Here is a 15155-nt window from a genome sequence, read left to right on the forward strand (position 1 = left end):
CGGAAGTTTAGTGGGAAATTTAAAATTGCACTTTATAAGTTAACCCGGCCGTATTGGCATGTGTTGCAATGTTAAGATTTCATCATTGATATATAAACTATCAGACTGCGTGGTCGGTAGTAGTGGGTTTCAGTAGGCCTTTAATTAACAATAAAATATTAGAAAATTATATAAGTAAAAGACTGATCTATAAGATAGAACAAAACAATAAAACGCACATATGCAACTGTTTATATACAATATAGTATTGTGTGCATACTTCATAGACGGCAGATATTTACAGTTGAACTGTGACGTCAGACAAAGTTTAAAGACTTTGTGCTGCAGTGCGTCCTTCTGTCCGCTGGGGGCAGCAGAGTGATGTTTACAGCGCCGAGTGTACTTTGCAGGACAAGCCGTGTGTGCTGCTAGCAGCGTCGACGTGAGGAAGGAGCTTTCGCCGAGAGCAAATCGTCTTTCTCACTTTCCCCAAAGTTACTCAAAGTCCGCACCTGTTAACAGCCAAGTGTCCGCGCGGTGACGGACTCGCGTTTCGCAGGTAACCGACGCTTGACATGAAACTTTGGACCCGTGGGGCCAAACAACACTCGGTTCGCGGACGTGTGCACGGTGGCTAGCCTAGCTAGCTAGCGGGCTAACAATTAGCATCTGGGAACTACTTGGCTAGCTGGCTAGCGAGGTCCAGCCCAAAAAAGTTGTTTACCTCGCCTTGTGGCTGTGTTCTCCCCCCTCGAGCTTTTGGACACTTTTCTCTGGCATAAGAAAGAAAGGGCCGACTGTTCACACTGGATTTAAGAGCGAGCGCTGTTAGGAAACTAGCAGGATGTCAAGCGAGGTCGAGAGCAGTCACTTTGACTCGAGTTTGACAGCAGTGAGCACCAGCGGGCAGCGGGACCACCAACACGCGAGCGAGGGGGCTCAACGGGCCAAGGCGAGCGCCGTGAGAGAGGAGGGAGGCTCGGATAGTCTACCGTCAGACCACCGCGGCGGCTCGGACGAAGCCAAAAGTCCCCCGAGAGACTGCCAAGAAGGCGAGCCGAGCAGTAACGCTGACTCGACGCTTGTGTTGACCAAAGTTGTCGAGGCTCCGCCGCCGAAAGTCAACGCATGGACCAAGAGAACGACGGGAAGAGTGCTAGTGAACAACCTCCATGACCGAGGTGAGGACTTTATTGCCTTTCTAGTAGCACCACTTTGAAGCTGCATTTTGACAGCGACGGGTTTATTTTGGTGGGGTGGGGGGCTTTAATACTCCCCATCGCCCCCTCGTGTGCCACTGTGCCCCTTTAGGGATTATTGTTAAGTGGGTGAAGTGTTTAAATGTCAATGTCAGCACACTGCGGGGCTGTCGACATTTGAGCCACCCACCCCCCCTCCTTCTCCATGTTAGCACCACGTGTTGACTGCTGACAACTGCTACACCTTTAGCCTGCAACCTAGCAGCTAGCATTAGCTCCTCCGGCTCTCCCGAGCTGGGGGAGGCACCGTGTTTGCTCCGGGGGGTGAAAGGGAGGATGGCGCCCCCCATGCCCGTGTTGCGGGGCGGGGGTTCCCATGCGAGAAGCTAGTCCAGCTAACTGCACGTCCAATGGCCTGTAAGCCTGCAGCGCCTCCCCCAGCCCGAAGCCCTGTCACCCTGAGAGAGAGCGAGAGAGCAAACTACTGACTCCTTTACTTTTCTTGTCACTTGCTGCAAATGTGGAAAGAAAGGCAGTCCGCCGAAGCCATCTTGGCCTTGTTTTAAGATTGTCTCACTATGATTTTGTTTTCTACATTCAATAGGTACTTGATAAAACTTTAAAGTGCAAAATATATTGGTAGTAATGACACCATTGCAATGACCTAGGAACAAGTTTTCCAATGTGAGAGGCCGAATAAATAGCTATTGATTTTTGAAGTTCAAAATTTAACAGCTTTTTTGTCCTGGAATAATATTAATAATAATATTAAATAATATTAAAACAATAGGGAAACGGGTGACCTGAATTTTGGTAAGCTCAAGGTAGATTTATTTATATAGCACATTTGTAAAAAAAAAATAAAAAAAGACTACTGCCTCAAAGTGCTGTATGTACTAAAACAGAAAGGTAGAATATTAAAAATAATATTAATAATCAAAATCAGAGTAAGCACAAAACATTATATACAGCCCTCAAATTTTTACTTTTTAAGGTCAAGGCAAGTGTTGTTTAAAGGAGTGCTCATATTTTAAGGCACCAGGGCAAGTTAGAAGGGCACCAAGGCAAACATTATTTTCTTTCGAGGAAGGGGGTCTAAATGTATAGAGACCAAAAGTGTGTGGGTGTGTCTGTGTGTGTGTATATATATATATATATATATATATATATATATATATATATATATATATATATATATATATATATATATATATATATATATATATATATATATATATAATTTTGAAAGATGGCACCCGATGGCCATAAGACATAACTGCACTTTTTGTCCATATAGATACAAATTGTGTTCATGTATGAGATCTAGGGCTGCCAATTATGGCCAAAGTAATAATTATGTATGTATTACTAACCGTCTGGAATTTTATCGCAAATTATCATTATACCGTTACATCCCTGGGCGATTAACAAGTAAAAAGTCAAGGGCGATCACGGTATGTTCTTGCCGCCGACGTTGGTACATTTTTTAGGGCATTACGGCAAATGACGAGGGTGGTCGCAGCAATTGCTGTGGTTAAATTCGAGCTCTGTGTGTATATACAGTATATGTATGCTTATATGTATGCATGCATGTATGTACTGTATGCATGTATGTACTGTATGTACTGTATGCATGCATGTACTGTATGCATGTATGTACTGTATGCATTTATGTACGTATCAGTGACGTGCGGTGAGGTTCATGGCACTGACTTCATCACAGTCAGATTTACAAATATATGAACCCTAAAGAGTATCTTATTCACCATTTGATTGACAGCAGTTAACGGGTTATGTTTAAAAGCTCATACCAGCATTCTTCCCTGCTTGGCACTCAGCATCAAGGGTTGGAATTGGGGGTTAAATCACCAAAAATGATTCCCAGGCGCGGTGCTGCTGCTGCCCACTGCTCCCCTCACCTCCCAGGGGGTGAGCAAGGGGATGGGTCAAATGCAGAGGACAAATTTCATTACACCTAGTGTGTGTGTGTGTGACAATCATTGGTACTTTAACTTAACTTTAACTTTACACATACAAACTGTAGCACACAAAAAAGCACATTTAATAAAAAAAAAACGTTATGGTCTTACCTTTACAGTGTTTCCCATAAACTGCCAAGATACCTGTGGCGGTGGGGGCGTGGCTATGGGCGTGGTCACCATGACATCATCGAGTAATTTGCATAATTTACTACAATGATGTGATTTTTTTTTAAAAAGGCTCAAAAAATGTATACTTACTATAAAACAGTTTTGTTTTAAACGTCCATTCATCCATCCATTTTACAATATAATTACAACACTTTATGTACATATTTATATACAGATTTGAGCAATAAGTTATTCACTGTAATATATTTATTAATTGTGGTTCTTACAAAAAATATATCTTATAAAATATAAAAGCTAAAATGTCTCTTAAAGCTCTGCCCCTTTAATTAGTGCATACTAAATAATTTAACTTTAGCCTACTACTACAACCATATTATTTACCAGCAACATAAAGTGAAACAGAGGCAGAGGTGTCCTGCCACAGTCAGTAACAAATAAACAGAAAACAGTAGTGGTCAAATACAAATAAGGCAACAAGAGAAGTATCCTACACTTCTCTTTTGTAAAGTAAATCTGAACAGCCTATATGGGCATCTACATCAACTATATGATTTGCCTGAGAAGCTGGACAGGACAAAAAAAATATATATTTATATTTTTTATTTTATTTTTTTTATTTGTGGCGGACGTAATTCTTTCGTGGCGGGCCGCCACAAATAAATGAATGTGTGGGAAACACTGCTTTACTTATAAATGAAGTCCATGCGCCGCTGCTGGGCCACAACATTAGGTACACCTGCAGACTGCAGCACAATTTCATATTTCAGTCATTCACAACTCCTCCAACACGAACATTTTTGTTTTTGCACTTTTTGGCTTCTTATAAAATAACTTTTTTAAATAAATTCAATCTTGCACGTGGAACGTTTAAGTGTGGGCTTTAGTTGATATAACACTCCCGTCAGGGGGTGCATTCTACGGCGGGGATGCATTATTAAGATTAAAGATTAAAGTACCAATGATTTTCACACACACACTAGATGTGGTGAAATTTGTCCTCTGCATTTGTCCCATCCCCTTGGGGAGCAGTGGGCAGCAGCGGCGCCGCGCCCGGGAATCATTTTAGTGATTTAACCCCCAACTCCAACCCTTTGTTGCTGAGTGCCAAGCAGGGAGGTTATGGTTCCCATTTTTATAGTCTTTGGTATGACTCGGCTGGGATTTGAACTCCAACCTACCGATCTCAGGGCGGACACTCTATCCACCAGGAGGCGGGATTACTGCGAGCCTCAGCCAGTGCGTCTTCGCAGCCATTTTATGATTGCTCAGCACAAGAAATATGTTACAAACATACAGTTGTTGACAAAATATACTGTACATTATATACCTCGGCTAACTAAACTATGGAAATGTATAATATAATTCATATAGAAATACGGTCTCACTGCACAGCAGGCCAGCAGTTAGCCGAGTCATTGCGCAATGGTGAGGCTCAAGTCAGTAACGTGCCTCAACTGGCTGCTGATCACTGCAAGTCTGTTCTCAGTATTTGAACGGCAAATGTGAAAATTCAGCGATTTTGAATAAAAATAATCTAAAACTGGTGAAGTTAAATGGAAAATAACTTTATAGTATAATCAATGAATACATATAACAATTTAATGAATTTTTTTTCTTTTTACATTTTTTTTCTTTCCATGATGGCACGTGAGGCCCCGCCTCACCTGCCTCCCCTGACTGCACGTCACTGGTATGTATATATATATATATATATATATATATATATATATATATATATATATATATATTAGGGCTGCAACTAACGATTAATTTGATAATCGATTAATCTGTCGATTATTACTTAGATTGATCGATTAATAATCGGATAAAAGACAGTGTTTCCCATAAACTGCCAATATACCTGTGGCGGTGGGGGCGTGGCTATGGGCGTGGTCACCATGACATCATCGAGTAATTTGCATAATTTACTACAATGATTTGATTTTCTCTAAAAAGGCTCAAAAAATGTATACTTACTAATAGGGTTGAGTATCGATTGGAACCGGGACTAACTTTCCGATTCTCCCGGAATCGTTCAAAAGTTTAAATGTCGATTCCTAGTTTCGATACCCAGTCCGCCGACCGGGAAAAAAAGAATAAGTCCGCCGACCAGAAGAAGAAGCCGCTGAACACCAACGAAGAAGCGCCCACCGCCGGAAGTGTTAGCATAGCCGAGCCTATGTAGCCGAGCGAGTCAGTCAAGCATGGATAGCGGGCGTTGGCGGTCAAAAGTGTGGCTTTATTTTACTAAAAAAAATGAAATATCTGCAAAATATAACACGTGCGACAGGACTGTTTCGTGCTTAGGAGGGTGCACGTCGAACATGATGAAGCACCTCCGAGTTCATGAAGTACAAATATATGCATGTCCCGTCTTCGACGCGCTGCGCCGACCGTCCTCCTCCTGCTGTCAGATCTCGCTTTCTCCTATTTATGCCTTCAAGCTTCTTCCACACCCAGCGAACATGTATTTTCCACAGCAGGAGACACTATCTGTCCAGAATGCTCACGCATCCTGCCTGAGAAGGCGGATATGGTCATTTTCCTAAACAAGAACTGGACTGGGTTTTGCAAGTTGTTTCTTATTGTTTATTTGCTTTTCTGCACCAGGTTAGCCCAACAGTGGGAGCACGGTAACATGTTTAAGTACCTGCAGCATCATACACTTGTGTGTGTAAATGTGTTTTCATGAGGTTTCCTGCAGCATCATACACTTATGTGTAAATGTGTTTTCATGAGGTTTTCAAAAATAAAGCTCTCTTGAGGAAAGTGTACCCCTGTGAAAATGTATTTATAATATTTATATTCAAGTTCATAGATTTGATATTTATATTTTAGTTGAAAACAGCCCTGTGAGGAATTTATAGTAAAGTTCATAAAAAGTTAATAGAATTAAAATTGATGGAGAATGTCAGACTATTTCATTCAGAAAGACTGTATGTAGGTTAGCTAGCTCATTTAAAATATCCAAAACTTTTTTTGACCCTGCCTCTTAAAAGAATCGGAATCGAGAATCGACAGGAATCGGAATCGAAACAAAGAATCGGAATCGTTCGAATTCAAACGATACCCAACCCTACTTACTAATTAATAATAACAGTTTTGTTTTAAACATCCATCCATTTTACAATATAATTACAACACTTTATGTACATATTTATATACAGATTTGAACAATAAGTTGTTCACTGAAATATATTTATTAATTGTGGTTCTTACAAAAAATATATCTTATAAAATCCATCCATCCATCCATCTTCTTCCGCTTATCCGAGGTCGGGTCGCGGGGGCAGCAGCTTAAGCAGGGAAGCCCAGACTTCCCTCTCCCCAGCCACTTCGTCCAGCTCCTCCCGGGGGATCCCGAGGCGTTCCCAGGCCAGCCGGGAGACATAGTCTTCCCAACGTGTCCTGGGTCTTCCTCGTGGCCTCCTACCGGTCGGACGTGCCCTAAACACCTCCCTAGGGAGGCGTTCGGGTGGCATCCTGACCAGATGCCCGAACCACCTCATCTGGCTCCTCTCGATGTGGAGGAGCAGCGGCTTTACTTTGAGCTCCCCCCGGATGGCAGAGCTTCTCACCCTATCTCTAAGGGAGAGCCCCGCCACCCGGCGGAGGAAACTCATTTCGGCCGCTTGTACCCGTGATCTTGTCCTTTCGGTCATAACCCAAAGCTCATGACCATAGGTGAGGATGGGAACGTAGATCGACCGGTAAATTGAGAGCTTTGCCTTCCGGCTCAGCTCCTTCTTCACCACAACGGATCGATACAGCGTCCGCATTACTGAAGACGCCGCACCGATCCGCCTGTCGATCTCACGATCCACTCTTCCCTCACTCGTGAACAAGACTCCGAGGTACTTGAACTCCTCCACTTGGGGCAGGGTCTCCTACGCAACCCGGAGATGGCACTCCACCCTTTTCCGGGCGAGAACCATGGATTCGGACTTGGAGGTGCTGATTCTCATCCCAGTCGCTTCACACTCAGCTGCGAACCGATCCAGCGAGAGCTGAAGATCCTGGCCAGATGAAGCCATCAGGACCACATCATCTGCAAAAAGCAGAGACCTAATCCTGCAGCCACCAAACCAGATCCCCTCAACGCCTTGACTGCGCCTAGAAATTCTGTCCATAAAAGTTATGAACAGAATCGGTGACAAAGGGCAGCCTTGGCAGAGTCTAACTCTCACTGGAAACGTGTCCGACTTACTGCCGGCAATGCGGACCAAACTCTGGCACTGATCATACAGGGAGCGGACCGCCACAATCAGACAGTCCGATACCCCATACTCTCTGAGCACTCCCCACAGGACTTCCTGAGGGACACGGTCGAATGCCTTCTCCAAGTCCACAAAACACATGTAGACTGGTTGGGCAAACTCCCATGCACCCTCAAGGACCCTGCCGAGAGTATAGAGCTGGTCCACAGTTCCACGACCAGGACGAAAACCACACTGTTCCTCCTGAATCCGAGGTTCGACTATCCGGCGTAGCCTCCTCTCCAGCACACCTGAATAGACCTTACCGGGAAGGCTGAGGAGTGTGATCCCACGATAGTTAGAACACACCCTCCGGTTCCCCTTCTTAAAGAGAGGAACCACCACCCCGGTTTGCCAATCCAGAGGTACCGCCCCCGATGTCCACGTGATGCTGCAGAGTCTTGTCAACCAAGACAGCCCCACAGCATCCAGAGCCTTAAGGAACTCTGGGCGGATCTCATCCACCCCCGGGGCCTTTGATTCCCCAGGCACTACTTCCTCATAGGAAGACATGTTGGTGGGATTGAAGAGGTCTTCGAAGTATTCCCTCCACCGATCCACAACATCCGCAGTCGAGGTCAGCAGAACACCATCCTCACCATACACGGTGTTGATAGTGCACTGCTTCCCCTTCCTGAGGCGGCGGATGGTGGTCCAGAATCGCTTCGAAGCCGTCCGGAAGTCGTTTTCCATGGCTTCCCCGAACTCCTCCCATGTCCGAGTTTTTGCCTCCGCTTGGCCTGTCGGTACCTGTCCGCTGCCTCAGGAGTCCTATGAGCCAAAAGAACCCGATAGGACTCCTTCTTCAGCTTGACGGCATCCCTCACCGCCGGTGTCCACCAACGGGTTCTAGGATTACCGCCACGACAGGCACCAACTACCTTGCGGCCACAGCTCCAATCAGCCGCCTCGACAATAGAGGTGCGGAACATGGTCCATTCGGACTCAATGTCCAGCACCTCCCTCGTGACATGTTCAAAGTTCTTCCGGAGGTGGGAATTGAAACTCTCTCTGACAGGAGACTCTGCCAGACGTTCCCAGCAAACCCTCACAATGCGTTTGGGCCTGCCAGGACTGTCTGGCATCCTCCCCCACCATCGCAGCCAAATCACCACCAGGTGGTGATCGGTAGAAAGCTCCGCCCCTCTCTTCACCCGAGTGTCCAAAACATGAGGCCGCAAATCCAACGACACAACTACAAAGTCGATCATGGAACTGCGGCCTAGGGTGTCCTGGTGCCAAGTGCACATATGGACACCCTTATGTTTGAAAATGGTGTTCGTTATGGACAATCTGTGACGGGCACAAAAGTCCAATAACAAAACACCGCTCGGGTTCAGATCCGGGCAACCATTCTTCCCAATCACGCCTCTCCAGGTTTCACTGTCGCTGCCAACATGAGCATTGAAGTTCCCCAGTAGAACGAGGGAATCACCCGGGGGAGCACTCTCAAGTACTCCCTCGAGTGAATCCAAAAAGGGTGGGTACTCTGAGCTGCGGTTTGGCGCGTAAGCGCAAACCACAGTCAGGACCCGTTCCCCCACCCGAAGGCGGAGGGAAGCTACCCTCTCGTCCACCGGGTTGAACTCCAACATGCAAGCTCTGAGCCGGGGGGCAACAAGAATTGCCACCCCAGCCCGTCGCCTCTCACTGCCGGCAACGCCAGAGTAGAAGAGAGTCCAGCCCCTCTCGAGAGAACTGGTTCCAGAGCCCTTGCTGTGCGTCGAAGTGAGTCCGACTATGTCTAGTCAAGAGCTAGCTTCTGTAGCCGAGGATCGGACCGCCAAGTGCCCTGCCTTCGGCTGCCGCCCAGCTCACATCGCACCCGACCTCTATGACCCCTGCTATGGGTGGTGAGCCCATTGGAGGGGGAACCCCCACATTGCCTCTTCGGGCTGTGCCCGGCCGGGCCCCATGGGGACAGGCCCGGCCACCAGGCGCTCGCCATCGTGCCCCACCTCCGGGCCTGGCTCCAGAGGGGGCCCCGGTGACCCGCGTCCGGGCGAGGGAAATCTGGGTCCATAGGTTTTATTTTTCATTGAGGTCTTCGAGCTGCTCTTTGTCTGATCCCTCACCTAGGACCAGTTTGTCTTGGGAGACCCTACCAGGGCCCCCGGACAACATAGCTCCTAGGATCATTGGGACACGCAAACTCCTCTACCACGGTAAGGTGGCAGCTCAAAGCTAAAATGTCTCAAAGCTCTGCCCCTTTAAGTAGTGCATACTAAATAATTTAACTTTAGCCTACTACTACAACTATATTATTTACCAGCAACATAAAGTGAAACAGAGGCAGAGGTGTCCTGCCACAGTCAGTAACAAATAAACAGAAAACAGTAGTGGTGGTAGATAGACACAGAGCTTCATCAAACATCCGATCCACTGAACAAAGAGCTCCAAAAATCTTGAACTTTAGACTGCCATCAGTTTTACTCCCTACACTTAACCATGTGTTTCCTACTGCCTGCAGACTTTGCACCCTTTGTTATATACACATGTTGTGTTTCTAATATAAATACATTTAATAAAGTCAAATACAAATAAGGGAACAAGAGAAGTATCCTACACTTCTCTTTTGTAAAGTAAATCTGAACAGCCAATATGGGCATCTACATCAACTATATGATTTGCCTGAGAAGCTGGAGAGGACAAAAAAAACCAAAACATTTATTTTTTTATTTTATTTTATTTGTGGCGGACGTAATTCTTTTGTGGCGGGCCGCAACAAATAAATGAATGTGTGGGAAACCCTGAAAGAGACAAACTACATTTCTATCCTTTACAGAATTTTATTGAAAAAAAACAGCATACTGGCACCATACTTATTTTGATTATTGTTTCTCAGCTGTTTGTACATGTTGCAGTTTATAAATAAAGGTTTATAAAAAAAAAAAAACATTGCCTCTGCGCATGCGCATAGCATAGAGCCAACGATTCGATGACTAAATTAATCGCCAACTATTTTTATAATCGATTTTAATCGATTAGTTGTTGCAGCCCTAATATATATATATATATATATATATATATATATATATATATATATATATATATATATATATATATATATATATATATATATATATATATATATATATATATGTGTATATGTGTGTGTGTATATATATGTGTGTGTATATATATATGTGTGTGTATATATATATATATGTATATATATATATATATGTGTGTGTATATATATGTATATGTATATATATATGTATATATATATATATATGTAAAGTTTATATGCCGAAAAATGTGCAAATAAAGCAAATAGGTAAACTATTAAAAATATAAAAATTACTACGAATCACAATAAATACAAAACATTTTATATATAAAACAGTTAAAATTGTGCCTACATATGTCCAGCTTAGCTTGTGTTATAAACACCAGGTAAGTTAACTTCAAGACATCATAGCTCCCTTATTTGTCATCCATCCATTTTCTACCGCTTGTGCAGCTGAGATAGGCTCCAGCACCCCCGCGACCTTATTTGTCATAAATGCATGAAACAAAAAGTAAATAGATTAAGTGAGTAACCTGAAGAAAATCCCTTAAAAATCAGAAATTTGATTATTATTAATTTAATTAGGTTGAGTGGAACCTTTACAATTACCAGAAAAATAGCTCTCAACGTCCAAATTTGTAATTTTTTAGATTTAAAAAAAACATCATAAAATGCCTTTTAGGGCGAATAACTGCACATCACAAAAAAACATGATGGAATTTACAGACCGAATTCATATTTTTTAGAATTTTAAAGTTGTATGTATGTATGTATGTATGTACAGTATGCATGTATACAAACACTAGTATGAATAAGTAAAGAGATATCTACCTATCTTTGTGCGTATTTCTTTACGATCTTGTGACGTAGAATTGTCCGTATTGATATTTTCATTGTATTCGTACAGACCTGAAAACACTTCTTTGTAGGGATGTAACAATATCAAAATGTCACGGTACGATATTATCACGTTGTTAAGGCCACAATAGGATGATATTGCGGTATACGTCCAAAAGAAAAAGATTTAAAAATGCCATTGTTTGTCAAATGAAGTGGCCGAAATGTTTAGGATAAACTCACTGTAATATCCTGTATCCACAAACGTAATGCTTAAATATGTTGAAGAGGTTCATTTGGCCTACTAATGTGTATTTATAAATGGTTGATTTATATAGGCTAGTAAGGTAAAGTTTTGTACCTGACAAGTTTCGGCTATCTTGCTTCTGCAGCCTTCATCAGAGGTGTCACGTGATGTTAGTGTGACGTCATCTGTGACGTGTTATATGGATTGTTCCATCCCACCTGAAGTGGTGGGATGGCGGTGTCCCTTGGTGTGCGCTGGGGGGTAGGGTGGGGCGCCCCTTGTCGTCTGGATGTCTACCAAACGGCCGGGGAGTGGTGGGATGGAACAATCCATATAACACGTCACAGATGATGTCACGCTAACATCATGTGACACCTCTGATGAAGGCTGCAGAAGCAAGATAGCCGAAACTTGTCAGGTACAAAACTTAACCTTACTAGCCTATATAAATCAACCATTTATAAATACACATTAGTAGGCTCGAGAGGAGCCAGATGAGGTGTTTCGGGCATCTGGTCAGGATGCCACCCGAACGCCTCCCTAGGGAGGTGTTTAGGGCACGTCCGACCGGTAGGAGGCCACGGGGAAGACCCAGGATACGTTGGGAAGACTGTCTCCCGGCTGGCCTGGGAACGCCTCGGGATCCCCCGGGAAGAGCTGGACGAAGTGGCTGGGGAGAGGAAAGTCTGGGCTTCCCTGCTTAGGCTGCTGCCCCCGCGACCCGACCTCTGATAAGCGTTAGAAAATGGATGGATGGATGGATGGATTAGTAGGCTAAATGAACCTCTTCAACATATTACGTATAAGTCATGGACAGTGTAGTGTCAAAGAATTCCGTTGTTTGGAACAACTGGGACACAAACTGGCCCGCTTCCGCAACAACCTGAGATTCACATAACGTTGCCGAGATGAAAGAGTTGTTCCAACAAGCTTGGGGATCAAAAACCCAATTCCGACGATGAACGCGGAACGAATTGTAAGAAAAGCACGATATGCCTTGGTGAGAGAAAGACTACGATGCACGGTGAACAAGATCAACAACATTGAAGAGCAGTTAACAGAGAAAAGGAGTGGATTTAAACAACGTTTCCCCCTGGACACGGAAACCGAACGGATAATGAATGAACACCTACAACGTGAGCACGAGAAGGAATTCAAGACAACAAAATACCGTCATATCAGAAAACTTAAGAAGCTAACCTCAGCGAAAAAGGAGGAGGAACATACAGAAAAAAGAGAAAAATGGGTATGTAACCTTTCACAACGCAAATTAACAGTAACGAAAAACAAGGTGCTGTCTCGCGGTCTTAACTTTGTCACAACCCCAATAAACATCCCATACGAAGAATTCATCGTAGCAACAGAGATAGCATGTCATAAATTAACAAATCAACGCGACCAAGCGGGTTTGCGCAACGACGTAGCAAGGATACTGAAGACTGCCAAAATAACACACAAAAACACCAGTAGGGAAGAATGGAAAGCTATACAATCAATAGCCAAAGACAAAGGAAGGACAACAGTCATTATGGACACAAAACAATATGAAAACCAAATGATAGCTATGCTGGAGGATAAAGACACACAAAGTTCTAAAAAAGGACCCGACAGAAGACAAAAAGAAAAAACTGAAGACTCTACTAAAACCATTCATTAGTGGACGAGGGAAAAATAGAAAAGGACAACTACAGTTTTTTAGTACCGACAGCCAGTATCACCCCTAGAATATACGGCACCCTTAAAATACATAAAAAAGACGTTCCACTCCGCCCAATTGTTGACAGTATAGGCTCAGTTACATACAACCTTTCGAAAGCCCTAGTCGAGATAATAAAACCTTTCCTAGGCCAGACAAAGCAACACTGCAAAAACTCAAAGCAGCCGGCACAAGAATTAAGCACTGTAAAAGTAGAATCAGACGAGGTACTCATATCTCACGACGTAGTCTCCCTATTCACAAAAACACCAGTGGGCGTCACAATAAACAGAGTACAGAACCACCTTCAAGCAGACTCAACACTCCGGAAACAAACAAACCTTACAGTTGAAAACACAGTCCAGTTGTTATCATTCGTAGCCAAGTCTACATATTTCCTGTTCAGAGGGACTATATACAGACAGAAGGAGGGATTTGCCATGGGGGACCCCTCTCAGCCACCATGAGTGGTTTCTTCATGGAGGACTTGGAGGGCAAAGCCATAGCCACCGCTCCCGAAGGATGTAGACTGTCCCTCTGGAGGCGCTATGTGGACGACATCCTGGAGAAAATTAAGACCGGCCACACACAAAGACTCACAGACCACTTAAACACCATAGACAAGACGGGAAACATAAAGTTCACTCATGAAGAGGAAGATCACAGATCCATCGCTTTCCTGGACATGAAAATCAACCACACTGAGGATGGAAGCATCAAGACAAACAATATACAGAAAACCCACACACACAGATCAATATTTACTATGGACATCAGAGCACCCTACAGCACACAAACTGTCAGTAGTCCGCACCCTATATGATCTCACCAAGGTGATCACAGACAACCACGACAGAGAAAAGGAGGAGGACCACTAAAACAGGCACTCAAAGCCTGCAACTACCCAAACTGGGCCATAAACAAAGGCAAACGAGAGGTCCAGAGGAACAACAAGGAGGAAAAAAAGAAGAGAGGTTCTAGGCCTGAGAACCTGGGCATGGTCACCCTCCCATACGTCAGGGGCGTCACAGAATGCATACAGCGAGCGATGAGGAAACACCGCATCAGCACACCAGTGAAGCCGCACATCAAGCTTCACCGAATCCTAGTACATCCTAAGGATCAGATCCCCCCCTGAGAAAAAGTGTGATGTGATATATGAGATCAATTGCCTAACATGCAATAAAACATACATAGGAGAGATAGGTCGACAGTTCAGCACACAAAAAAAGGAACTCCAGAAAGAATATGAAAAGGAATCATCTGGAACACTCACCCGTGCAACGAGAATGAAAGCAACACAGGTAAATCTAAAATCAGCCATTTCAGACCACTGCAAGAGGGAAAACCATCTAATGAACTGGGAGGCAGCCAATGTCATTAGAATGGAAAGCAACAAATTCCATCGATGGATCAAAGAGGCGGTTGAAATCAGGAAGCGGGCCCCAAAGACTGTCAACAGAGACGAAGGAGCCTACCAACTATCCCACACCTGAGACACAGTCCTGCAGGGCCGCCCCCGGCCGTTTGGTAGACATCCAGACGACAGGGGGCTCCCGGCCTATTCCCGGCGCACACCAGGGGACACCGCCTTCCCACCACTTCAGGTGGGATGGAACAATCCATATGACACGTCACAGATGACGTCACGCTAACATCACGTGACACCTCTGATGAAGGCTGCAGAAGCAAGATAGCCTAAACTTGTCAGGTACAAAACTTTACCTTACTAGCCTATTTAAATCAACCATTTATAAATAAGTAATGTTTAAATGTTCTAATCATATTTATTACTACAAATGTGTATTTTGAAGCGC

At 44.1% G+C, this 15155-nt stretch overlaps 1 protein-coding gene across 6 annotated transcripts in view; it reads left to right on the forward strand.

Moving 5' to 3' along the window:
* The first annotated feature begins 356 nt into the window (after positions 1-356).
* The window catches only part of larp1b (La ribonucleoprotein 1B), a 113809-nt gene continuing 99010 nt past the window's right edge, over positions 357-15155 (forward strand). For all 6 annotated transcript variants that reach the window (XM_062042366.1, XM_062042368.1, XM_062042367.1 and 3 more), the window contains exon 1: positions 357-1160. In XM_062042366.1, the coding sequence (XP_061898350.1) occupies positions 824-1160 (337 nt within the window). In that variant the 5' untranslated portion in view covers positions 357-823. The remainder of the gene's footprint in view (positions 1161-15155) is intronic.

Source organism: Entelurus aequoreus, linkage group LG03 (assembly GCF_033978785.1).
Source record: "Entelurus aequoreus isolate RoL-2023_Sb linkage group LG03, RoL_Eaeq_v1.1, whole genome shotgun sequence".
Classification (NCBI taxonomy): Eukaryota; Metazoa; Chordata; class Actinopteri; order Syngnathiformes; family Syngnathidae; genus Entelurus; species Entelurus aequoreus.